The sequence below is a fragment of the Rhinatrema bivittatum genome, chromosome 3 (genome assembly GCF_901001135.1).
Source record: "Rhinatrema bivittatum chromosome 3, aRhiBiv1.1, whole genome shotgun sequence".
Taxonomy (NCBI): Eukaryota; Metazoa; Chordata; class Amphibia; order Gymnophiona; family Rhinatrematidae; genus Rhinatrema; species Rhinatrema bivittatum.
Window position 1 is genome coordinate 180,615,275 of NC_042617.1, and position 25,479 is coordinate 180,640,753.

The 25,479-nt window shown below is 42.3% G+C and overlaps 1 protein-coding gene across 9 annotated transcripts in view; it reads left to right on the top strand.

Annotated features, from left to right (window-relative positions):
- PLD5 (phospholipase D family member 5) overlaps positions 1–25,479 on the top strand; it is a 718,242-nt gene that overhangs the window by 641,778 nt on the left and 50,985 nt on the right. For all 9 annotated transcript variants that reach the window (XM_029593995.1, XM_029593996.1, XM_029593990.1 and 6 more), the window contains 3 exons: positions 4,849–5,046; positions 11,439–11,578; positions 15,682–15,847. In XM_029593995.1, the coding sequence (XP_029449855.1) occupies positions 4,849–5,046; positions 11,439–11,578; positions 15,682–15,847 (504 nt within the window). The remainder of the gene's footprint in view (positions 1–4,848; positions 5,047–11,438; positions 11,579–15,681; positions 15,848–25,479) is intronic.

The following is a 25,479-nucleotide window of genomic DNA, read 5'->3' on the forward strand; positions in this document are numbered from 1 at the left end:
GAGCGAATGTGGTCCCGTTTCACAAGAGCGGTAGCAGAGAGGAGGCTGGAAACTAGAAGCCTGTTAGCCTTGCCTCAGTGGTTGGAAAATTAATGGAAACTTTGCTGAAGGAAAGGATAGTGAACTGTCTGCAATCCGGTGAGTTGCTGGAAACGAGGCAACATGGATTCACCAGAGGAAGGTCCTGTCAGACAAATATGATTGACTTTTTTGATTGGGTGACAAGAAAACTAAATCAAGGAAGAGCACTCGTGATTTACTTAGATTTCAGCAAAGCTTTTGATATGGTCCTACATAGGAGGCTCATGAATAAAATGATAAGCTTGGGATTGGGCACCAGGGTGACAGAGTGGATTACAAACTGGTTGACTGACAGAAGACAGCATGTATTGGTAAATGGATCTTACTTTGAAGAGAGGACAGTGTTAAATGGAGTGCCTCAAGGATTGCTTTTGGGACCAATTCTGTTCAATATCTTTGTGAGCAACATTGTGAAAGGGATAGAAGGTAGTTTGTCTTTTTCGGATGATACTAAAATCTGCAATAGAGTGGACATGCCTGAAGGAGTAGAGAAGATGAAAAGTTATTTATTGTCTTTTTTTTTAACACTTTATTTATATCATTTCACAATACAATTGCAAGCAATACAGCTTGAATAGCAAATAATAGAGATGTGAATCATGTCCTCGATCGTCTTAATGATCGATTTCGGCTGGGAGGGGGAGGGAATCGTATTGTTGCCATTTGGGTGTGTAAAGTATCGTGAAAATCGTTAAAATCGTGAGCCGGCACACTAAAACCCCCTAAAACCCACCCCCGACCCTTTAAATTAAATCCCCCACCCCCCCGAACCCCCCCCCCCCCCCCCCCCCAAATGCTTTAAATTACCTGGGGATCCAGCGGCGGTCCGGAACGGCGGCGGTCTTATTTCTTGCTCTACTTAATTTTTTCCCTAATATATTTCATTAGCTTAGCTCCAGCTGAGTTTGCCCAAAGGTGGCTAACTGCACTGTTTGTGTAAGACAGGTTTATCCAACTCCCGTGTCCCGCTTCTCTTAAGGAAATCAAAGCTGCATCTGTGCTTTAAATTACCTGGGGATCCAGCGACGGTCCGGAACAGCGGCGGTCCAGAACAGCCTCCTGCAATTGAATCGTGTTGTCTTCAGCCGGCGCCATTTTCCAAAATGGCGGCGCAAAATGGCGGCGGCCATAGACCAACACGATTCGACTGCAGGAGGTCGTTCCAGACCCCCGCTGGACTTTTGGCAAGTCTTGTGGGGGTCAGGAGGCCCCCCCAAGCTGGCCAAAAGTTCCTGGGGGTCCAGCGGGGGTCCGGGAGCGATTTCCTGCCGCGAATCGTTTTCCGTACGGAAAATGGCGCCGGCAGGAGATCGACTGCAGGAGGTCGTTCAGCGGGGGTTCCGGACCGCTGCTGAACGACCTTTTACCCATACCAAGAAAGGAAGGACAGAAGGAAGAAGTCAGTCACAGCGGCCTCCACAAACTTGAACCTAGGGACACACCCCTGTGTGGCTTCGCTGCTCATGCCAGCAGTGGTATGCCACAGGGCGCCTCTCTTTAATCAGTTTTATAGAACACGTTACCCCTTGATCTCAGATTACTCTCCAACAATAAAGATTTCAAAAAGGCACTAAAACACTACCTTTTCACACTAGCTTTTCCACACTTATGTAAAAATATCTGCTTCATAAGTTCAGTTCTTTTTATCTCCATATGATTTGTTATTTTTTGTCATTTTAAATTTTTTCACTATTGTACCTATCTTGTTTTTATCTTATTTTACAATTGTTTATCAATTATGTATGTTTTATGTGTAACCCGCCCCGAACATTGGAGGGCGCAGGAAATAAATATTTCAAAATAAATAAATAAATAGATAAATAACCATTTGAAAGGCGCCTCCCAATGGCGTCAAGCTGCAGCTAGGGAACAAGCAGACAGTTCCAGGTGCAGGAGCGGAGATCATAGTTAGGAGGAAGTTCTTCACCCCAATGGAAAGTGATTTTAAAAGGTTCGAAGAGTGGACTAAGGTTTGGCAGCTGGGATTGAATGGCAAGAAGTGTGGAATCATGCATTTGGGATGCAGTAATCTGAAAGAGCTGAATGCGATTGGGGGGGGTGAAAGACTGATGTGCATGGACCAAGAGATGGATCTTGGAGAAATAGTGTCTGGTGATTTGAAGGCAGCGAAGCAATGTGATATGGCAATATCTAAAGCCAAAATGATGCTGGGCTGCATAGAGAGAGGTATAATGAGTAAGAAAAAGGATGTGATAATACCCTTGTATAAGTTCTTGGTGATTCCTCACCTGGAGTACTGTGTTCAGCTCTGGAGACCATATCTCAAAAGAGATGGAGAAGGGATGAAAGCAGTCCAGAGAAAGGTGACCAAAATTGTGTGGGGACTGTATTGAAAGACTTATGAGGAGAGGCTGTAGGATCTAAATATGAGTATTCTAAAGGAGATGAGGTACAGGAGAGATATGATACAGCCCTTCAGATACCTGAAATGTATTAATGATGCGCAAACTTCAAATCTTTTCTGTTGGAAAGGAAACAGTAGAACTAGGTGTTGCGGTCTCCGCCGCTTCCCCTCCGCTAGGACTGAACGGTGCCTACCTCCGCCGTTGGAAACGCCGCGTTCCGCGTGGCTGGGACCCCGGCGGCGCTGCCTGCTCCACGTGGCGGCCGCCATTGCTTGCCCGTCTCTCCGCTGCCTCGCGCGCGTGCGCGAGGACGCCCACTTTGTGCGCACAGCTCCCGGAAGTCTGGCCCCACCTGCGCTGATGACGTCACGCCCTAAGGCCGATATAACTGGCGCCCAGACTCCTTCTCTTTGCCTTGCAACGAGGTTCACTACTGCCTAGTAGTTCTGAGTTGCACATCGTCTGTTCGTTGTTCCTGCCTTCGACCCTTGGACTGCTTTTGACTCGCTTCAGCCTGCCGCCTGCCTCTGACCTTGGTTCGTTCCCGACCTTGCTCCTGTCTGCTGCCTGCCTCCGACCCCGTCTTGTTCTTGACCTTGTTCCAGTCTACAGCCTGCTACAGACTAGGGATGTGAATCGTTTTTTGACGGTTTAAAACGATTTAAAACGATTTAAAACGACCTCCTGCAGTCGAATCGTGTTGGTCTATGGCCGGCGCCATTTTGCGCCGCCATTTTGCAAAATGGCGGCGCAAAATGGCGCCGGCTGAAGACAACACGATTCGATTTCAGGAGGCCGTTCCGGACCCCCGCTGGACTTTTGGCAAGTCTTGTGGGGGTCAGGAGGCCCCCTCAAGCTGGCCAAAAGTCCCTGGGGGTCCAGCGGGGGTCCGGGAGCGATCTCCTGCCGCGAATCGTTTTTCCGTACGGAAAATGGCGCCGGCCATACGCGTGGCATGGCATGAAGGTGGCCAAAGGCTGTGGGAGACCTCCACTCTGAGGCTGCTGATGCAACCCATCCTGCCAGTAGTGAAGGTTGTATGAGGAGGCCCAGGCTGCTGACGGGTTGTGGGAGCTCTGTGCGGGAGCTGCTGCTGATAGGTTAATCTGAGAGGGTTGGTGAGGGAGTCAGTAAGACTTATATTTTGCCTAGGGCACCTAATATCCTTGCACCTGCCCTTATACTGCACCCAAGTTTATTATAATTCTTCCAGCTTTATGTCATGACTAAATGCTCTAGAAATTCCTTCTTACTGAAAAATGTATGCAGCTTCTGCATTATTTGTACCCTTAATGGCAGAGCTCTGAATAGATTAGCAGCAAAAAGATTATTGATGCTTAATATCACTCACCCAGTCAAAAGCAGATCAAATGCACCTGCCATTGTTGATTGATGTACCTAGAGACTGAGGAACCAGCATATGCCAATATGTACAATTTTACTTCCGCTTCTGTGATTTCCAATTCTCAGTGTCAATGTACGGTTACTAAAACTTAAATTAAACCACTATTTCATCATTTTTGTTTGTTTAAATATGTATTTTTCTTTGTCAGTATTGGAGAAATTTGTGGTTTTTTACCCCCCCTCTGGGCAACACATTCAGGCCAATTTTAAAAGTGTTGCTTGTGCCAAAATGCTTACATACGCACATATGTGGACCACGCGCAAACAACGTGATTTTAAAAAGGGGGCAGAAAAGGGTCAGGGCATGGGTGTTCTGGTGCCGGGCCAAGACTTAGGCACGTAACTCCGAATTTTAAAACCCAGAAGGGCAGCGCGCCTAGGCTAGATAAGCTGCGTAACTTTACTGCTGCTCCTGATGAGAAGTCTGTAGATCTTGAGTTTGAGGGGTTGGAGTCAACTGGGGGGGGGGGGGGGTGTATAGGATGAAAAACTAGAGGGGTCTGAAAGACCTTGGTATTAACTGGACAAACTGGTGGACTAATTGCAAAACTGGGAATGTGCCTCGCGCAAGCATGTTTTAAAATTCTCAGACCTACGCGCGTCCTATGGAAGACTCACATACATTTCTCCTATGGAAGACTCAAGTAACATTTTAAAACGCGCGGTTAGTGCATTTTTAATGCATGCACAATTAAAAATTCCAGCATTTCCTCTCCCATGCGCCGATATGCACATGTATGGGCACACGCACGCTCGTTTTAAAATTGACCTCACTGTATAATGTGTTCTTGCTATTCATATTGTATCACATTAATATGTATCTCAAGTTCCTATTTTTTTTTTTTTTTACAAATATGTCAGACTGCTGCACAGGTCATTTCTGTAAAACTACAGATTACATTTTGAAAAATATTAATTCCTGTAGTGCTAATAATCTTGAAAAAAATACATTGAACATAGGCCAATAAATGTACTTTAATGTCCCAATTTTTCACAGATGAAAGAACTTGGTCTCATCTTGTACAACTGCAGCTGCTTGGTTCTAGATCTGCAGCGGATATTTGCCTTATACAGTTCATTAAAATACAAGGATAATGTACCCCAGAGTTGGTCTAGGAGACTATATGGACTGTTTGGTAAAGAAACTGCATTGAAACTGCAACTGAACGAAACTGAAGTTAAAGTCTTTGTGTCGGTAAGTAGAGTTTAAATACGTTTTGTAACCTAAGATTAAGACTTATGGAGACAATATACTGTGCTTTGAAAGGTCATGTTTAGTAGGGTTTTATGTGCAGTGCAAATGCTCTTTAAACCTGACCTTCAGATAACCTGTATGTGGAAGTATTTTACATCCCAAAATTTGAGGAGAGCTTAAAAAAAAATCACACAGTGGAAGCATTTGACTTTCAAAATTATTATTTTCCTTTATAATTTTGGGTTCAGTTATTATTTGACTTTCATAAATACAAAAATACTTACAAATTTGGCTGCTTGGGATTTTTTGACATCCTAAACTTTAAATGAAACTAAACCCTACGGAATGTTTTCTGCCACATGCATAGCAGTTGGCTTTCATATTGGATGCACCAAAATATCCATTAGCTCACAGAAACATAGAATATCACTGCAAAAAGGACGATAAGGCCCATCTAATCTTTCCAATTTCATTTCTGGTGCAAGGTCATTGACCTTAGTTGATCTTTGGTGTCCTCTCACTTCTTTGTAGCTTGCAGTCCTCTGTGCGTATCCCATGCTCCTTGAACTCTGTTACCATTTTTTGTCACCACTGCCTCCACTGGGAGGCTATGACCAGCATCCACCACCCTTTCCAGGAATCTGCCTCCCTTGGAGCCTCGTGTATACTGTTTCTATGAAATCTGAATGCTGATGCACAGGGAAGGTCATTTTCAGAAGCGTTGTCATGGGTAAAACAGTGCTTTTACCCACGCTAGTGGCTTTGCTATACGATAATCGATGTGTATGTCTTCTATGCTAAGGAGTTTAACCAAACTGAATAGAATCATTCCCAAGACAAGGCTGGGGAAGGATTTGAACTCATGCATATTTTCGTATTTTCACACCAATGGAATGAATTTTCAAAGGGGGGTTCCATGAGTAAAAATAGTTGATAAAATACTAGGATTAATCTTCGCACATCCACTTATGTGTGTAAATGATGTATTGCAGATAGGTTTGAATGTTAGGCTGTATGGAGTTAATTTTCAAAGGGGGTTCCATGCGCAAAAATAGCATATACCTGTGCAAGAAGCATGTACGCTTGTATATGCTATTTTATAAATGTTGAGAGTATGCTTGTATTTTCAGTTTTGCACATACGTTCTACCTGGAAAAAAAGAGGCTGTCTAAGAGCATTCCAGAGGAAGGTTAAAAACTGTGCATGGCAGTAGTTATTTTGTATGAGATATACGTATTTGCATTACTAAAATTGTTCACACACTTTCACACCTGCTTATTGACTTGTGCAAATGAAATCCTTTGCCTGCAGTTTTTGGCTGGGAGGTCTGGGTAAACTGGTGGGGTTTCATGGTGAAGTGTGGGAAGTGTGGGAAGATCTAAGTGAACTGGAGAAGGACTGAGTCGTCTGTGGACCACACTGTCATAATTTCTCATTTAAATTAGATCGGCATCACAGATACCGTTCTGAATTGGTTTACTTCATTTTTAAATAATCGATTTTTCCAAGTGAAGATAAAAAATTCCTGTTCTAATAAAGTATCCCTCAAAACTGGAGTACCCCAAGGCTCAACACTTTCTGCCACTCTTTTTAATATTTATTTATTACCTATCTGTCATTTTCTTTCAGGCCTAGGTCTTAATTTTTACCTTTACGCCGACGACATACAGTTTCTTGTACCCATAGATGTATCAATAGAGCAGTCACTTAAAACTATAGAAATCTACCTGAATGCACTTAAACAGTTATTAAGACATATGACGCTTATCCTGAACACAGACAAGACTGAAATATTACTACTAGAAAGTAAATGTATGCAGAGCGATCTTCCATCATTAGCTTTGGATATATCCTCCAAAATAAAACCCTCATTTATCTTTAGAGATTTAGGAATAACGCTTGACACTGAATTAAGTTTAAAAAACATATAGCCCTAAAACCTAAAGATGGATATTTCAAACTCCTTACCCTTAGACTGAAACCCCTTTTGGAACCAAAAGACTTTAGGACTGTCTTACAATCCCTTATTTTTTCGAATCTCGATTAATGTAATGCCTTATTGCTTGGCCTCTCTCAAAGTACACTAAGGCTGCTCCAGGTATTACAGAACTAAGCAGCGAGGGTTTTAACATGAGTAAGAAGATGCGGTCACATCACTCCTATTTTGATCTCCTTATATTGGCTTCCCATATCATCTCGGGTACTCTACAAAACTGCCTGTATACTCCACAATCTTATATATGGACGCAATACAGAATGGCTTAATGCAGCAATCAGGCTTCATGTTCCCCAAAGAAATTTGAGATCAGCCAACAAAGGCTTATTATCAATACCCACAATAAAAACCGCAAGGCTATGTGAAGTAAGAGAAAGGGCAATCTCCATCGCAGGACCCAAATTTTAGAATACCCTTCCCCCTCAATTACGCCTACAATCAGACATGAAGAAATTTAAAGCAGATTTAAAAACATGGCTTTTCACCTGCACCTATGTTGACAATGAGTAACAAATAGCAGAATTATATCTTATGTTTTAACTTATTTATACATCCTGTGCTTCCACTCTCTTTTAGTAGACTGTTTATTGCTGTTTTATTGTTGTATTTTATGACTTTTATGCTTTTAAACTATTTTAACAGCTATACTTCAATTATTTCGCCTTGTAATTTTAGCTGTTATGTACTTTTATTGCCATCCATTGTATTTTCTGTATTTTAAAATTTTGTACACCGTTGTGATGGTTTTACTGATACGACGGTTTAAAAAAACCTTAATAAACCATAAACCATAGTAAATGTAGGAGGCAAACTGGTGTTTCCAAGAACGCACGCAAGTATTTTCAAAATGGTATACATGAACGCTTCCATTTTTTTCCTGGGTGTTTATTCACACCGTGTCATGGGTAAAGAAGGTATTTGTTTTCTTGCATTTGACGCATTTGTGCATACTGAAATACACATGCATACTTTTGGAGCAAAAATAAGTGGTATTTCATCGAGGCAACAAGTGACTCCACCAAGAGCTGTCCACTAGTATCGCAATCCAGGCGGCCATTGACATTTGGGATGCTGCTAGCAAAGGTAGGGTTGGGGTTGGCTTGGGGATGGCTTTTTAACATTTTGAGTTGAATCGCTAATGGAGAAGAGCTGATCCGCCTCTTCAGGCCTTTCCAGCTGCAACTTAATTTCTTAATTTTGGGGGGTTGGGGGTCACAGGCTTGCTAGGCACAAATGTTAGTACCTCGGGAGAGAAGGTGAAATAATTTTAAACCTAATTGGTGCTACTCAAAGATAGGTGGTTAGATTTAAAGTTATCTGGCTGAAGGTAGCTGGATAACTTTATTTGAAGATTTTTAGTGGGCTGTTTATCCCGTTGAATATCTCTGATAGCTTTTCTGGCTAAATCTAGCAGCTATGTTATCCATTATATGTTCTTTTGAAAACTGACCTTTTTATGTTTAGCAAGCAGCTGCTAGTATATATCTGAGAAGGTTACATTTTGCTGGTCTTGACATTCACAGTCAGTCTCTCTGACTCTGTATTTCTAGAAAAGCTTTTTAAAAATCTTCATAGCACCTGTCAGCTAGTTAATAACTAAGAAATTCTTCACCTATGCCACGAACTCTTTTGCTGGTGTTTCATTACATTTCTGAGACCTCTGGCATGGCGGGTCAGCTAGTGTTTTTGAGTTGACGGCTGCAAAAGGTTGGGGAAGTATTTATTCCTTACTTGCCTGCATTTCCTAATATCATCAAGCAAAGTACAAATGACTGGTTATAATGGATATTTATTTTTGCTCAAGCTGCCTGGCTAACAGAATGTAATATGTGCTGAAGTTATTAAACAGTGTCCTCCATGCTCAACATTCTGGTATAACTTTATTGAATGCAACCTAACTAATGCATTGATACTTTCTGCCTGGCTGGGTATTTCCTGCTTCTTACATAAAGGCCAAAGTAGTAAAGTGCACAGATTCGCAGATAGGCCACTAACAGAGTCATTCATCAAAGTGTGTTACGGCGTTGATGCCCACGACAACGCCATGATGCATGCACTATTAATTGCAGCGTGTGGTGTGAATGCAAATTTATTCAAAGGGGCGGGATTAATGAAAATGTGGGGCATTATTGCACTGTGTGATGGTGTAATGCACACTTGCATGCCTTCAATGCCAGAAATAACTACACCTTTTTTGCAGGTGTTAAACTATGTGATACTGCCTGAAATGGCTGTAATGCAATTTGTGATAAATGTTGCAAATTCTGTTTTGGGCATGGGTGAGGGGAGCAGAAGAGAGAGAGAGCCTCCAGCTTAGCACATATAGTAGCTATTAGCTACATGATCAATTGGATGCGCGTTTTGAATGCGCTAACCTCCGTTTTGCATCAGGGGTTATGGACGCATATCGAGCGCACAGTATTGCATCAGCCTGATAGGGCTATAAAGTCTGTGAGTAACTAGCAAACTTTAGCCTGAAATTTTAAAACAGATTTATGCTAATAAGTCTGCTTTGGAAATTAGGTTCATGCTTAGAATCCCTGCCAGACTTATATGCATTCATTGGCATCGCTTTCAGAGCAGGAATAAATGTGTGTGCATACTGTTAGAAGCATACTTCTGAAAATCAGAGGTACGTACATAAAAGATTACCGTGATTCAACTCCATCCCCAGAATGCCTCTTTCTTGTGCGTTCTGCACAAACCCCCAGACAATTTTCAAAAGCGCATTTGTGCTCTTAAACCTGGTTTTGTGTGCGTCAATGCTTTTGAAAATCTGGCCTTAAGCGCAAAAGTTACTGTGCACAAATGATGTCCTGCTTGGAGCAGGTGAAGCTTTGGGCAGGGTAAGTCATGCATATAGTCAGTCAATTACACCAATATTTTCAAAGCAAATTCATGTGGGTAAGTTTGCATTGAGAACCCTTGGTAAAGTTTGTGTGTACAATGTTCACGCAGACTTTACCACTCTGCAGGGTGTTTGAAGATTATCCTCCCTAGAACTTTGATCCAAGCCCCAGGTATATTATGAGGTACAAGGTCAAAGGCATAGTGTAATCAGCAGTTGGGAAGTAGAATGAAATATTTCTGCTTCCATGCTTCTTTGTCCTTTAAAGTGTTCTTTTGTTATCTGTTTTGAAACAGAAAGCATATACATTTTACTATAGCTCTGGTTTGTAAAAATTGCTTTCCCCGAGTCCACTCTTCAGCTGTTCATACTTCATGGGGGTAATGTTCAAAGCCTTTTATTTACATAAAACATGGTTTTATGCACGTAAATGGCTTGCTGTATAATTGCACAGAGGTTGTGCGCATAAAAATATGTGCACAACCTGATTTCATGTGCACTTTTATGCACATAAGCATCCCTGTGGTATACTTGGGGCAGAGGTGGGATTTGATTCTAAAAAGTATGCGCGTAATTAACCTGCACAACTGTATGTATAACTTTGTGTGAGTTAGCGTGTGCGCATTCCTAGGGATAATTTGCAATGTAAACTTATGCGCATAAGTTTGCTTTTAAAAATTGGCAAAATTTGGGCACTTTGGCAACACACAGATTGAGTGTTCTGTTATGAAATTACCTTATGCATTAGTGTGATGCCTACATAGAGTTCTGAAGGCAATCAGAACAGTTTAAACCTTGTTTGCGTACATTCATAATAGGAGAAATGGTACAGAAGTAGTTTTCCATCTTTAAATACTAATATCTCCTCAAATTTAGATCAGATAGCTTAAGGATTTTGTTTTCTTGAATCATCAACTGGCGTATCTAATTTTTCTTCAATTACTGTTGATTTAGTGTATTCCTTCTCTTATAAAATGTCCTTGCTCCTCGACATGTGTATCTGATTCAGCTAGAATGGTCTTTGATCTTGAATGTTTTGTCTACATGGTTAACATGAGGCTATCTCAAAAAGCAGGTTTCTCAGTTCACACATTACTATAGCCGATTACTACTGCAAGACTAACTTCATACTTGTGATCATTTTATACTGCCGAGAACAGTTTGCAGTAGCATTTAATGCGTGTAGTTCTATATGAATGCAGTTTTAGAACAGTTTTCCTTTTGTCTGTTTCTTTGTACGGTGCTCTTCACCTTTGCAGTTGGATCTCTCCTTTTTGTGGACTATTTGAGGATACGTATATCTATTATGCATGTCAGGTATGCCTGTTTTCTGTCATTTTCTTTCCTTTAACACGTTTTTGGATATGTGCTGTCTTTTTTTCTTTCAAGTTTATTTTCTGTATGAATTATTTTGAAATTTAATTTAAAAACAAAGAAGAAAGCTGACAAATCTGATAGTACTGTAAATATAAATAAAAAGGAATGAAAGTATAAATGCTACATGTTTAAATGTCATTTCTTGCTGCTTTTGTCATTGTGTTTTCACAGAATTCTCCCAAGTTGTTTTGCCCTACAGACAGAGTTATGGATGTTGACGCTATCTACAGTGTTATTGATGATGCTAAACGTTTTGTATACATAGCCGTCATGGATTACTTGCCTCTTGTTGTCAGCAATAACACTACAAGGTCAGTAGCAGTGAAAAACAGTGGCTTGTACTTTTTAAATTTGAAGCACTTCTTTCATTGAAGAATATTTGAAATATTCTACAATACTTTAAAAAAATGTTCCTTCCATTTTTTGCAAATACGTGGTATATGATATGCTAACTACAGCTAAAGTCATTAGGGATGTACGGCCATTTTTATTTTTTTGTTCGGTTATTTCATTTTTGGTGCATTTTCTGGCCAAATTTTGTATCCTTTATTTTCCTTTGGATTTTTCTGGTCATTCATGTCAGAAAATTAAACACCCAATTCGCAAATTGCATGTACAGTTTGCAAACTGTGCACAAATTGCAATGAATGAACTGAAAAATGTTCCATATTTTCAAAATGAGTTCAGTTTTGGTTCAGTTGCAGTGAACCAAGCCAAAATTGAATCATTCAGATCAGTTTTCATTTTCAGATCATCCAAATGCATATCCCTAAAAACCATGCTTTTATCATAGTGACTAAAGTTCAAATATGCAATTTATGAATCATATGAGGCAGATGCAAAAAAAAAAAAAATTGTATAGGCTATGGCCTCATTTCTAATATTTATTTATTTATTTATTTAAAATCTTTTCTATACCGTCATTAAGGTGGATACCGTCACAACGGTTTACAGTAAGGCACAAAAAGTAATTTTATTAAAATCTAACAGTGTACACAGGTGCCATTAGGTTCGGTAACATAGTTTTTAATCAATGCTAGTTGTTAAATGAGTGTGATGACTATTGTGTCCAGGTCAATTCTATAGCAGTTTTGAGTCAGAGACTCATTCTATAGATCTAACTTATCCGTTAGTGATGAATTCAATTAAAAAACGTACACCCTTAGTGATTCCTGTTTGGGTGGGTGTTTTGTATCTCGCACTTCCCTGGTTTGAACCTTGCAATTCCCTGGAATCTATTCTCCCTTCTCTTTTTGAAAGGCTTGTTTAAATAGCCAAGTTTTTAGATTTTTTCTAAATGTTTTGTTTTCTCGTTGTAGTCTTAATTCCAGGGGCATGGAGTTCATAGTATGGGTCCCGCTAAGGATAACGTTCTTTCTCTTACCTGGGTTAGTCTTGCTGTTTTGACTGATGGAATCGTTAGAAGTGCTTTGTTGGCTGATCTTAGATTTCTGTTGGGGATGTGTACACGAAGGGCTGTGTTAAGCCAGTCTGCGTTTTTGTTGTGTATTAATTTGTGTATGGTGCATAGTGTTTTGTACTGTATTCTTTGTTCAATGGGAAGCCAGTGCAATTCAGCCAGTGTTTCCGTAATGTGGTCTCTTTTCCTTTTTCCAGTTAATTCTCTTGCAGCTGTGTTCTGCAATATTTGTAGTGGTCTTATGGAGGTGTATGGTAAACCTAGTAGAAGGGTATTGCAATAGTCAGTGCTTGCAAATATTAGCGCTTGCAGTACTGATCGAAAGTTGGCGGATGTTAGGCGTGGTTTAAGTTTTCTGAGGACCATGAGTTTGGCGTATCCTTCCTTTACTTTTATGGATATATGTTGTTTTAAGCTTAGTTCTTTGTCTATTATTACTCCTAGATTTCGTACTTTCTCTGTAAGTATTATTTGTTTGTTGTTATTGAGTGTGATAGGGTTGTGTGAGATCTCCATGGTTTTTTTCCTTTCTAAATGAAGGAATTCTGTCTTCTCTATATTAATTACTAGCTCCATTTGATTTAATAGTTGTTTGATAATGTCTAGATACATGTTTGCTATGTTTAATGTTTTCTCCATTGTATCATCAATGGGTAATATAAATTGAATATCGTCCGCGTATATGTAGTGAGTGATTCCCAGGCCGGCTAGTAGGTGGCATAACGGGAGCAGGTATATGTTGAAAAGTGTAGTGGAGAGGGCGGATCCCTGTGGTACACCTGTTTGAAGGTCAATTTTTTCTGACATAGAATTTTTGATTTGGACTTGAAAATATCTGTTGCTTAGGTATGATCTAAACCAGCTGATTGTTTTGTTGCCTAGTCCTATTTCTTCTAGTCTGTTTAAAAGAATGTTGTGATTTACAGTATCAAAAGCTGCTGAGAGGTCTAGCATCACTAGAATGTATTGTTTACCGTTATCGAATCCCCTCATGATGTTGTCTGTCAGTGCCAGTAGGAGTGTCTCTGTGCTATAATGTTTTCGAAATCCATGTTGTGAAGGATATAGGATGTTATTGTTATCTAGATGTTCCGCTAGTTGCTTTTGTATAGTTTTTTCTATTAATTTTGCAATTAGGGGTAGGTTTGATACAGGTCTGTAGTTGCACAGGTTAAGTGGGTCGCTGTTTTTCTTTTTTAAAATAGGTTTTACTATTGCTCCTTTCAATGCATCTGGCATGGATCCTTCTTCTAAGGATAGATTAACGATCTTTGCCAGTGTCGGTGATACTGTGTTGGCCACTTTTTTTATATCTGTGGTTGTTATTGTGTCACAAGAATATAACCATATTCTTGGGAAATCTAATAAGGATGCCATATAACATAGTAATATAGAAAATGATGGCAGATAAAGATCAAAATGGTCCATCTAGTCTGCTCAGCAGTTCTTTAGAGTTGTAACTGCTGTTCCATCAAGTTACCTCCATACAGGTTCTGTTTAAGGTTGAAAATGCCACTCCATACCAATTACCCCTGTGCTGAACTGATACACCAAAAGTTACTACAAGTTACTACAAGTTATCTTCCATCATCTAGCCTTCCATCATCTAGCCTCCAGGGATCCTTGCACATGCCGAGCCTATTTTGCATAGGCTCGGTGGCGTGCGCAAGCCCCGGGACGCGCGTATGTCCCGGGGCTTCGAAAAAGGGGTGGTCCAGGGCGGGGCCGTGGTCCGGGGGTGGTCGGGGCATGGCCAAGTGCCCCAACACAGCGGCCTGTGTTGGGACCTGGCACACCGGCAACCAGCCGGAGCGCACAAGTTACGCCTGCCAGTTTTCAAAGGAAAATTCCCTGGAGAGTTTTTCTTTGAAAATTCAGCCAGCCACAAGAGAAAAAGGCCCTTTGTTCCTGCTTATTTTTGCAGCTGCCTCAAAATGAAATTGACGCACCTAATGTCAGTCCCTTCGTGTCAGTGAAGAGACCGATCCTCATTCAGCACTATTAACAGGGAAGCAGCCAATCCCTGTTCAGTACTGAGGTCGGAACAGGGATTGGCTGCTTTACACGGGAGTGAAGAGAATACAGCAATACTAAATGCTGATACCTGTCAGTAGAGCTAAAAGCCTCTTCTCCTCCTGCTTAGGTTTGGAGTTTCAGATAGGATTTTTGTTCACAAGTTTTGAAAAATGGGGGTGGGGATCCATACTATAACCCAACATTTTTTTTAAGATATTGCAGGAAGGGGCAGGAAAGTGGGGCCACAGCCCTTGCTACAATTTAAAAAATATTGGGGGGGGGGGGGGGGGGGGGGGAGAGGGAGGATTGGCTGCTGCTAGGCCATTAGTTATGGAGGGTTTTTAATATTCAGTAATTTGGTGAGCAGCAAAGTTACCTGGATAAATGTTTCCAGTTAACTTTTGCTGAGAATATTCAGTGGCGCACTTATACGTATAAATTCCACTGAATATCCAGCTAAAGTTATCCTGGTTTACATTATATAGATATTTTACTGAATATTGACCTGTTTTTGTCTGTTTGGGAAATAGAAGAGGCTACAGTACCAGCAGTGGCCATAAGGTATCAATATCTTCTGTTAGAGATTGCAGTATCTTTATTTACCACAAGATGTTAGTGTTTCTCAGATAGACACCAACCAAGTTTTATTATAATAGATAATCTTTCAAGACCACCCAGGTAACATGTTTTAAGACAGGTTCTATGTGATCTAAAAAGCTCATACGCAACATCATCTTTGAATAATATGATGATGAACAAGTATAATTTAGAAAAAAAAATTATTTTTTCCAGCACCATTATGGCTGCTTGCACTTGTCTCTGCATTACATTTTAGGTTAAAAACGGAATCGCTGCTTGTGATATAGAAACTTGAAAGTTTATTTTAATTTGGTGCCAGTATGCTTATTTGACTGGTTTTGACAAAAGTCTAATTTATTCTTCATAGGTGCTGAATAGATGTTTATGATGTTTTCACAGATATTGGCCTGATATAGATGGAAAGATAAGGGAAGCACTAGTTCTACGAAAAATAAAAGTTCGACTTCTAATCAGTTGCTGGAAGGGCACCCATCCTCTTACATTTAACTTTGTTTCATCACTGAAAGCAATTTGCATTGAACTACCCAGCTGTAGCTTGGAAGCTGTAAGTACCTCTCAAATTGCTTCACGATAAAGATAAGAGACTCAGTTTACACAACCTCTGAGCCCAAATATCTCAAGATATTTGACTCCAGGGCATTTTTTGTTTATGCTGCTAAAAAGGAATTCAGGCCACCTTAGAGGATATTCCTCTCTGTTCTGTGGAGATCTCCTGCTCTACTAACACTTTGCATGCCTCTGAATTTTGCAAACCAAGGTACCTTTTCAGATAGTAAAAGTTGGTTTTTCAGGATAGCCACAGTGAATATGCATGAGATATTTTTACGCAAAGAAATAGTCCAATTCGGCATGGGTTGGAGGACCTGAATCCCGAGACGGATTTTCTCCGTACTTCAGAGAAAATTTGTTGTTCGGGTTAGCGTGTGGGGGAAGAGGCACCTTTATTAAAAAAAACAAACAAACCCACCCAACCCTTAATTTAGTTATTTACAAACCCCCCCCCCCCACCACCACCACCACCAAAACCTGCCTAAAATATGTAGTGGTGGTCCAGCAGGGGTCCCGGGAGCGATCTTCCGCTCTCGGGACATCGGCAGCAAGTAAACAAAATGGCGCCGGCCATCCATTGCTCCTACCATGTGACAGGGGCCAAACAATGGCACGGTAGCCCCTGTCACATGGTAAGGGCAAAGGGCCACCAGCGCCATTTTGTTTACTGGCTGCCGACGGCCCGAGAGCAGGAGATCACTCCCGGGACCCCTGCAGGACTAACTTGGATTTTAGGCACGTTTTTTTTGGGGGGGGGTCTGGAGGGTTGTAAATAACTAAATTAAGGGTGGGTGGGGTTGGGGGGGTTTTTTGGCGAAAATTGCCGAGGAAAAAAAAACGACCCGTAGCCCGACCTGGGATAAAAAAAACAAAGCACATCTCTAAAATTAATCTCATGCACATTCATTGTGGCTATCCTGAGATCCGATTGGCTGTGGGAAGCCCTGACGTAGAGTCCACCCCATCTTGAGAAGAGCACAGGAGTAAGATATAATTATAGAATTAGATTTATAATCAATGAAAGGGTGTGATGGATGGGTAAAGAGATGAATCTATCTTGTAGATTTATGAGGCATTTGCTTGGTAAATCACTAGTGAAATGTAAAAAAATGATTTACTGACATGTCATCCTTACATGGTAATCATTACAGACAGTATTGTAGATTGTAGCTTGAAGTACCTTGCAATATGTTTTCAGAGCACAGCACAACTGTTTTCTCTCTTTTTAACCAAATGAAGGCATTTTCTTTGCTTCATGCAATGTAACCCACATGCCTGTCGTCCAACAGCCTGTACTTCTGAAGTAATGCTACGACAACCTGGCCTCTCTAGCCCTGACTGGGGGTTTCCATGGCAACCTGCAAGTTTACACTCAAGCTCTCTCTCACACAGGCCTGGCCAGGTTTCAACAGTAACCACTGTGCAAAAGTCTTATACAATTTGTATCTTGTATTAAAATTAAGGATTAATAAATCCATTCATCCTGCCAAGATACAGGTGGTTAGCTCTGCTGGAAAGAACTGGTGTTTTTAAAAGAGCCATAATATATAAAAGGGAAAGCCTAGAAACCATTAGGTTTATTCCAGGGAAGAAACCAATATGGAAGGAAGGGTCTAATATGTGAAATGCAGCTAGGGATGTGTTGGAGTTAAGAGAAAAGGAAAGATCCTAATAATAATTTGGATTTATATCATGCCTGTCATCCATAGGGGTCACAGAACACCTCAATATAATACTTCAGAAATGTGTGTAATTACTTTTAGTCTAGGTTGACAGACAGGACATTTCTAACTGTATGAAAGCTGTGAAAGGAGAATATCATCATATATACAGTATATAAATATATAGTGGCATAGCTAGCACTGAATGGCCCCTGGTGAAGAGGCAAAGATGGACCTCATAACAAGAAGTAACATAGTAATGACGACAGAAAAGGACCAAAAGGTTCATCCAGTCTGCCCAGCAAGCTTCTTATGGGTAGTATGTGCCATGCCATGCAAGTTACCCCCATATTTCTCTTAAGGAAGTAACTGCTACTCCATGTACTGTAGTTATCACCAGGCCTTATGATAAGGCTAATAATATTTACAATAAAAACCAAGCAGTTGTCAAACCCATAAAAAAATTACTGCTAGCAGCATTTTTACTGGTGAGGAGCCTTCTTAAAAATTCAAAAATACTGCTTGACATGCTTTGTTTTTGGACTTGGCCATAGAAGCAGTTCTGTGTTATTCCCCTTATGTCTGTGTATCAGTACCCCAGACCATAAAAGTTGGAGCCTGTGTTGGTTGTCGTCTGAATCCAATTCTCTTTTTTACTCCTGCCATTGAAGCGGAGAGCGATGTTGCAGTTGCATAAAAAGCATCAAGGCTTATTGATTATAGGTACTAATCCCCCGGCACTCTGTTAAGAGTAGTAACTGCCATACCGAGCAAGTTACCCCCATGCCTTTTCTTCATTTCCATCCTCTAGCCTGTAAGGATCCACAGGGGCGGATTTTAAAAGCCCTGCGCGAGTAAATCCTTCTGGATTTACGCGCGTAAGTCCCAGGGCACACCTATTTTGCATAGGCCGCTGGCGCGCGTAAAGCCCCGGGACGCGCGTAAGTCCCGGGGCTTTCTAAAAGGGGCGTGGCTGGAGCGACGCAGAGTTTTGGGGGCGGCGACACGCGTGACGCGGCGTTTCGGGGGCGGCGACGCGGGCGTGGTTTCGGCCCGGGGGTGTTCCGGGGGCGTGGCCGCAGCCTCCAGACCAGCCCCCGGGACCGGAACACGGAGCGGGGCTGAAGGAAAGTTCTCTCCGAGGCCTCTCTGATTTCAGAGCGGTCTCCCAGGACACAAAGGACACTCCCAGGGGGAGTGTCCTTTGTGCCGTGATTGCTGATGGAAGAGGCTGGTGAAGGAGGCCGGAACAGGGTTCCCGGTGGGCCGTCCGCCTCACTGCCTCCGGCATCACCGCTGCGTAGATCGACAATCAGTGGGTGGGTGGTGGGCGTGTCCAGCCATCGCAGTGCTGGCGTCTCCCTCCTCACTCCAGGGGGGGAAGTGTCCTCTGCGCCATGGTTGCCAGTGGAGGAGGCCAGTGAAGAAATCCAGCGCAGGATTCCTGGTGAGCCGTCCAGTTTGCTGCCTCTGGTATCACTGCCATGGAGATGGTCAGTCAGTGGATGGGTGGTGGGCATGTCCAGCCATTGCAGTGCTGGCATCTCCCTCCTCACTCCAGGGGGGAGTGTTCTCTGTGCCGCAATTGCTGGTGGAGGAAGCTGGTGAAGGAGACTGGCATAGGATTCCGGTTGGGCTGTCCTCCTTGCTGCCTCCCGTGTCACTGCCGCAGAGATGGTCAGTCGTCAGTGGGCATGCAGTGGTTGTGTCCAGCATTCACAGCTCCGGTTTCTCCCTCCTCGCTTTGGGTGGGGGGGAAGTGTCCTCTGTGCTGTAGTTGCCAGTGGAGGAGGCCAGTGAAGGAAGCCAATGCAGGATTCCCGGTGGGCCGTCTGTCTTGCTGCCTCTGCATTGCCACCACAGAGATGGTTCAATTGAAGCTGTGGGATGTGCATTTTGGGCTAATCCTATTCACTGGGTCATGGCTGACAAATGTTCATCTCTGGAGAGCATACTGCAGAACAGCCAGGGACATGCATACTAAGAGGTTGATTTCTTTCTACAATGATATGTGATGTACAGCTTCAATGTTACAGGTCTTAGAGTCAGACTTAGCTTGGGGCCTGGCTTGGGAGTAGGCCTCAGGGGTGTTCCAACTAGGGACTAGGTCCCAGTGCCAGGACCCGGCTTGGGGCTAGGCCCTGGTGCAGGGACTCAACTCGGGACTACTCCTTTGTGCTAGGTCCTGGCTTGGAGCTAGATCCTAGGTCAGGACTGGGGCTAGGGCTTGACCCAGGGCAGTTCAGGGCTGGGCCCTGGTGCCAGGCTCCCCTTCAGAGCCAGGCCCTGGTATGGGGCTAGGCCCTTTCACCTTTTGTGCCATGGTGGCCCAACCAGTATCATCAGAGGCCCATTTTGTTTTGTTTTTATTTTTTTATACCACAAATACAAAAATATCCAATAAAGTTTGAGTATTTTGTAGGAGTCTATTTTCTGTTCTTTTCATTTAGAACAAACCAAAAATGACCACATTCATTAAATTTGTTGTTTTGTTAAAAATGACTTATCCAATTAAGACTGATTTTCAATGCTAACTGGTTAAGTTTAGGCAGGTGACCCCAGCCACACAAACAGCTGTCCCAAATCTAGTCTGTCCAGCTAGATGTAGGAGAATTTTCAGCTGAAAATATAACCAGTTAGAGGTGGCTGAAATATTTCCTAAATTTACTCAGCTAAAATTAAGCAGTTATTTTACCCGCTCAGTACCCCTTTGAAAATTGACTCTAAGGTACCTGAGATATCTGCTTCATAGTCAGGTCCAAGACAGGAAAAGAAAACTCATAGCGAGGGTTATTAGTGACCTCTAATAATGAATTTGTGGTTTGTATATTTGCATCATGTCTCACTTCAATACAAGCTCATGGGAATAGTAGCACTTTTCATTATTTCACTCTTTGCTTTCTTTGACAAGAGCAAAGAGACACACAATACTTCAGGTACACATTATAGTGAAACAAAAGGACATTTTTTCCAGTGTGATTATAGTAAAGTGAGGCAAGGAGTGTCATCCGTGATAGCAGAAATTCAAAAAAAATTTTCCATGCCAGTTGTGCTCTCATATAACATATAATTATGCTGGCAATGTCTTCCACAACAGGCATGACAGTTGCTTCAAGTAAAAAGGTTTTACTTGTGAACATTTCATTGACTCTCAGTCATAAATGGTGCCTTAATTTTATCAGATGAAAACAAGGCCCTGAGCTATAATTTTCTGAGCTCTAGACATTAAATCAAACCTGCCATAGTTGAAATTAGATTGCTATAAATAGAAAGTTGCTACAAATTGGCTTTACCATCTTCAGTATGCAGTGCTTCAAAATGTTAGCTTTCATTTCTAGGACATGTTGTAGTACTCCTAATTGTCCTCTAAAAACATTTTAACCATTAAACCAGTGCTCATTTAGAACATTCTGCCAGACAGCAAAACAGTGTCTCACCCTATGATTTTTCAAGGCTACAGAATATCTGGTCATGAGAGGCAAGGTTTAGATATTTAGAAATGCTCTGAATTTTGGATTTATCTGCTAGTAAACAGACCTACTCCAACGCATACACTGTTTCCAGAAAATTTACCACACCATACCAAACAGAAACCAAATTACCCACTGAAATGTCTCATATTCAGAAAGCTAGCGGCAGACAAGTCTACGGCTAAAGTTAATTGTCATGGATATTTAGTGGGGCAAATGTCAAAATGTATTTATTCATTTCCAGGCACATGCAGAAGCTGATCAGAGTGCTTCACAGCATCATCATAAAACAATATAAAAATCAGCACAATATAGTCAAATTAAAATATAAAAACCTGAACAAACTACCAACCCTATTATCTTCTTAGTAGAGCAGTGCCTTTGCTTATTTCTTCTTGCCTAAAGTTGTCTGGGTGAATTTACTGGATAAGTTTAAATTTTCTTGGCTAATTTCTGAATAGAACTGGTTAGGTTTAAACTTATCCAGATAAACTTACCTAGATAAACTAAACTTATTGTTAACTGCTATATTGAAAATACAGCCTGATAGGTTTCTTTCTTTTTTTCATCACTATTTTAGGCTAGCAGGCCCAATCCTCCACACCCCAAAATAAGTGACAAGATTGGACCACAGTGCCCAATTCCCCAAACTCCCCCTCCAAAAGAATTTGCATATGTTGTGGGCCACAGCAGCCTGAGGGCAACCCTCCACCCCTTCCCCCCACCAATTTAAAAGACACAGGCCAGCTCCAGGGCCCCCACTAACACCCTACATACAACCTCACTATACTCCTGCATCACAAGATGCCCCCCAAACCTCAAAGGCCATCAGGAGCACTGTACAATTGTACCCATCTCACCTGGCAGCTGAGGTGGAGGAGACCCACTGCCACTGGGGATCCCATCCCACCCAGCAGCAGAATTGGAGAAGGCCCATGGCTGCTGGAGGATGCCATCCTGCCCAGCAGCCCAATTGAAGGGAAAGGATTGGAACCAGAACCTGTGAGTGTGCATGTGGAGAAGAGGAAGTGGAGTCAGCCTGTGTGTGTATATATAGAAGAGAGGAAATGGAGCCAGTGTGAGTGGAGGAGCAGAAGTGGAACTAATCTGTGTGTGTGCGGAGGAGAGGGAGTAGAGCCAGCCTGTGTGTGGAGGAAAGAGAGTGGAGTCAGCATGCATGTGCCTGAGAGAGAGGAAACCAATGGGTGTGTGCCTGAGAGAGAGAGCCAATGTGTGTGTGAGCCTGATAGAGAGGGAGGCAATGTGTGTGTGTGCTTGAGAGAGAGGAAGACAGTGGTGTGTGCACCTGAGAGGGAGCGAGCCAGCATATGTATGTGTGTGTGTGCCTATGAGCATGTGTCAGTTTTGAAAGAGCGTTTGAGTGTGCCTATGTGAGCATGAGGATGAACTTGCGTGTATATGAGAGAGGAGAAAGTTTATGCACCTCCCTTCTCCTCCCACTACTGCACAACAATCTCAGGATGAACGGAAGTCAAAAGTTCCTCTGTTTGGAGTGTGAGCATTTTTTTATCCTTATTGATTTTAATTAATTGGGTGTTATTTGATGTATGTACTGCGATAAGTATTCTGCTAATGTGTCATTTTTATATAGGGTTCTATAGAAGCTTTATTTGTTCTGTTTTCCACATAGGAGGTATATTGGTGTTTTAGAGTCATAAGAACATTAAGAAATTGCCACACTGGTTCAGATCAAGGGTCCATCAAGCCCAGTAACTTGTTTCCAATAGTGGACAATCCAGGCTCAAGTACCTGGCAAGTACCCAAACCTTAAGTAGATCCCCTGCTACTGATGCCAGTAATAGCAGTGGCTATTCTCTAAGACAACTTGATTAATAGCAGTTAATGGACTTCTCCTCCATGAACTTATCCAAACCTTTTTTAAACCCAGCTACACTAACCGCACTAACCACATCCTCTGGCAACACATGCCAGAGCTTAATTGTGCGTTGAGTGAAAAAGAGTTTTCTCTGATTAGTTTTAAATGTGATACTTGCTAACTTCATGGAGTGCCCCCTAGTCCTTCTATTATCCGAAAGAGTAAATAACCGATTCACAATTACCTGTTCTAGACTTCTCATGATTTTAAAGACCTCTATCATATCCCACCTCAGCCGTCTCTTCTCCAAGCTGATCAGCCCTAACATCTTTAGCCTTTCCTCATAGGGGAACTGTTCCATCCCCTTTATCATTTTAGTCACCCTTCTCTGTACCTTTTCCTTCGCAACTATATCTTTTTGAGATGCGGTGACCAGAATTAAACATAGAGGCATTATGACATTTTCTGTTGTATTAACCATTCCCTTCCTAATAATTCCTAACATTCTGTTTGCTTTTTTTTACTGCTGCAGCACACTGAGCTGACGATTTCAATCCACTATGATGCCTAGATCTTTTTCCTGGGTGGTAGCTCCCAATATGGAACCTAACATCGTGTAACTACTGCATGGATTATTTTTCCCTATATGCATCACCTTGCACTTGTCCACATTCAATTTCATCTGCCATTTGGATGCCCAATCTTCCAGTCTTGCAAGGTCCTCCTGCAATTTATCACAATCTGCTTGTGATTTAACTACTCTGAATAATTTTATATCATCTGTAAATTTGATTACCTCACTTGTCGTATTCCTGTACATCATCGTATTCCTTTACAGATCATTTATAAATATTTTGAAAAGCACCAGTCCAAGTACAGATCCCTGAAGTACTCCACTGTTTACTCTTTTCCACTGAGAAAATTGACCATTTATTCCTACTCTCTGTTTTCTGTCTTTCAACCAGTTTGTAATCCACAAAAGGACACCGCCTCCTATCCCATGACTTTTTAGTTTCCTTAGAAGTCTCTCATGAAGAATTTTGTCAAATGCCTTCTGAAAATCCAAATACTCTACATCTACTAGCTGACCTTTATCCACATATTTATTAACCCCTTCAAAAAATGAAGCAGATTTGTTAGTCAAACTTGCCTTGGGGAAATCCATGCTGACTGTGTTCCATTAAACCATGTCTGGTGTAATGTTTGTAGGTGTTACGATTCCTCCCATAGTTGGAGCTATGGGAGGCCTCTCATCTTTCTCTGGAGGCCGCTCCGAAGCCAGGGCCTCACCTGATCTGGTTGCCCAGGTTTTGCTCCATGGCCTGGGAGGCCTTCGACGTCCTCGGGGCCTGCCTGAGGCCTGCTTCAGTCTTCGCCCAGACTTCCTGGTTTGGGCCATGCCCTTCTCCCTAGGGGTCAGCCCGCAGCTCTTCTCTCCAGTTATAGGGCCAGCCAGGTGTGGCCCATCTGAACTCCTCCCAGGGAGTGGCTTGTTCCTGTCCTATAAAAGGACTCCCTCTGCACTCAGTCCTTGCTTCAGCATTGGTGCTAGTCTACCTAGGCTGTGAATCCCTTGGACTTCCTGATGTTCCTGCTTGCTTCTGATGTTCCAGTCCTGATGTTCCTGCTTGTTCCTGATGTTCCAGTCCTGATGCTCCAGGATATGGGTCCCAACCCTCCGAGAGTTCCTGCTTCTGTTCTGAGTTCCTAGACTCTTGCTTCTGATTCCTAGTTCCAACTCTGGAGGACCCGAGGGGTTTCCACTACTCTGTGCTGAGTGACTTCCCGAGCTTCTCCCGCTCTTCTCATGGTCCGCGACCAGCCTCTGGGCTGTGTAGGGCACGAAGGAAACAGTGGTCCGTGACCGTCCATTGGGGACGCCCGTTGGCAATGGAATGGTAGGGTGCCTGAGGGTCCTGCTCATCCTTCTTGTTCCTGTCTTCATCCTGAACTCCTCTGTGCTTTGCTCCAAGGCCTTGCCTTATCCGCTTCAGTCCTGTGCCAGCTGACCTCCGTCCGGCCTGCCGCCTTCTGATCCCTGCGGCAGGTCCGAAAGGGCTGGGAACGGTCGGAGGACTGTTCAGAGACCATCATAATAGTGTGGTATCCCGGGGCGTGTAGGTCGGCGGAGTGGCCGGGACTTAGACCATCTTCACCACCACAAGGGCACACCTCACTTCTCTTCCACGAAGAGAGCCTAGGTATGCCAAACCTCGAGTGCTTGCTCGAGACTGATGCCTGCCATAACAGCCATAACAGTAGGGTCGCCTTTTCATAGGGTTGTAACTGTTTGAGTGCTGGAAGTTAGTGCTGTTTGGAATGGGAGGTTTATTATATTGTAACTGTAATTTAGTTTGGTCATAGCTTTCTGAGAACAAAGCCCATATGCAATATGCATTTCAATAGTCCTAATACCATATGGGTTCCAAGTGTCTTCTTGGCTTTTATGCAGGGTTTTCTGGTTGATACCCCAGCAGTGCGTGTAAATATACTTTTACTTCAGAAGAATGTACTTTGAGTGCCCTTTTTTAACTTTTTATTTATCAGTTTGCATTTATATGACAAAGCATAAACTTTGCTACAGAAACACATGGATTCTAATATAAAGAAAACATCATACAGTTCAAGAACCAAGAAAGAAAAAAAAACCACAATCATC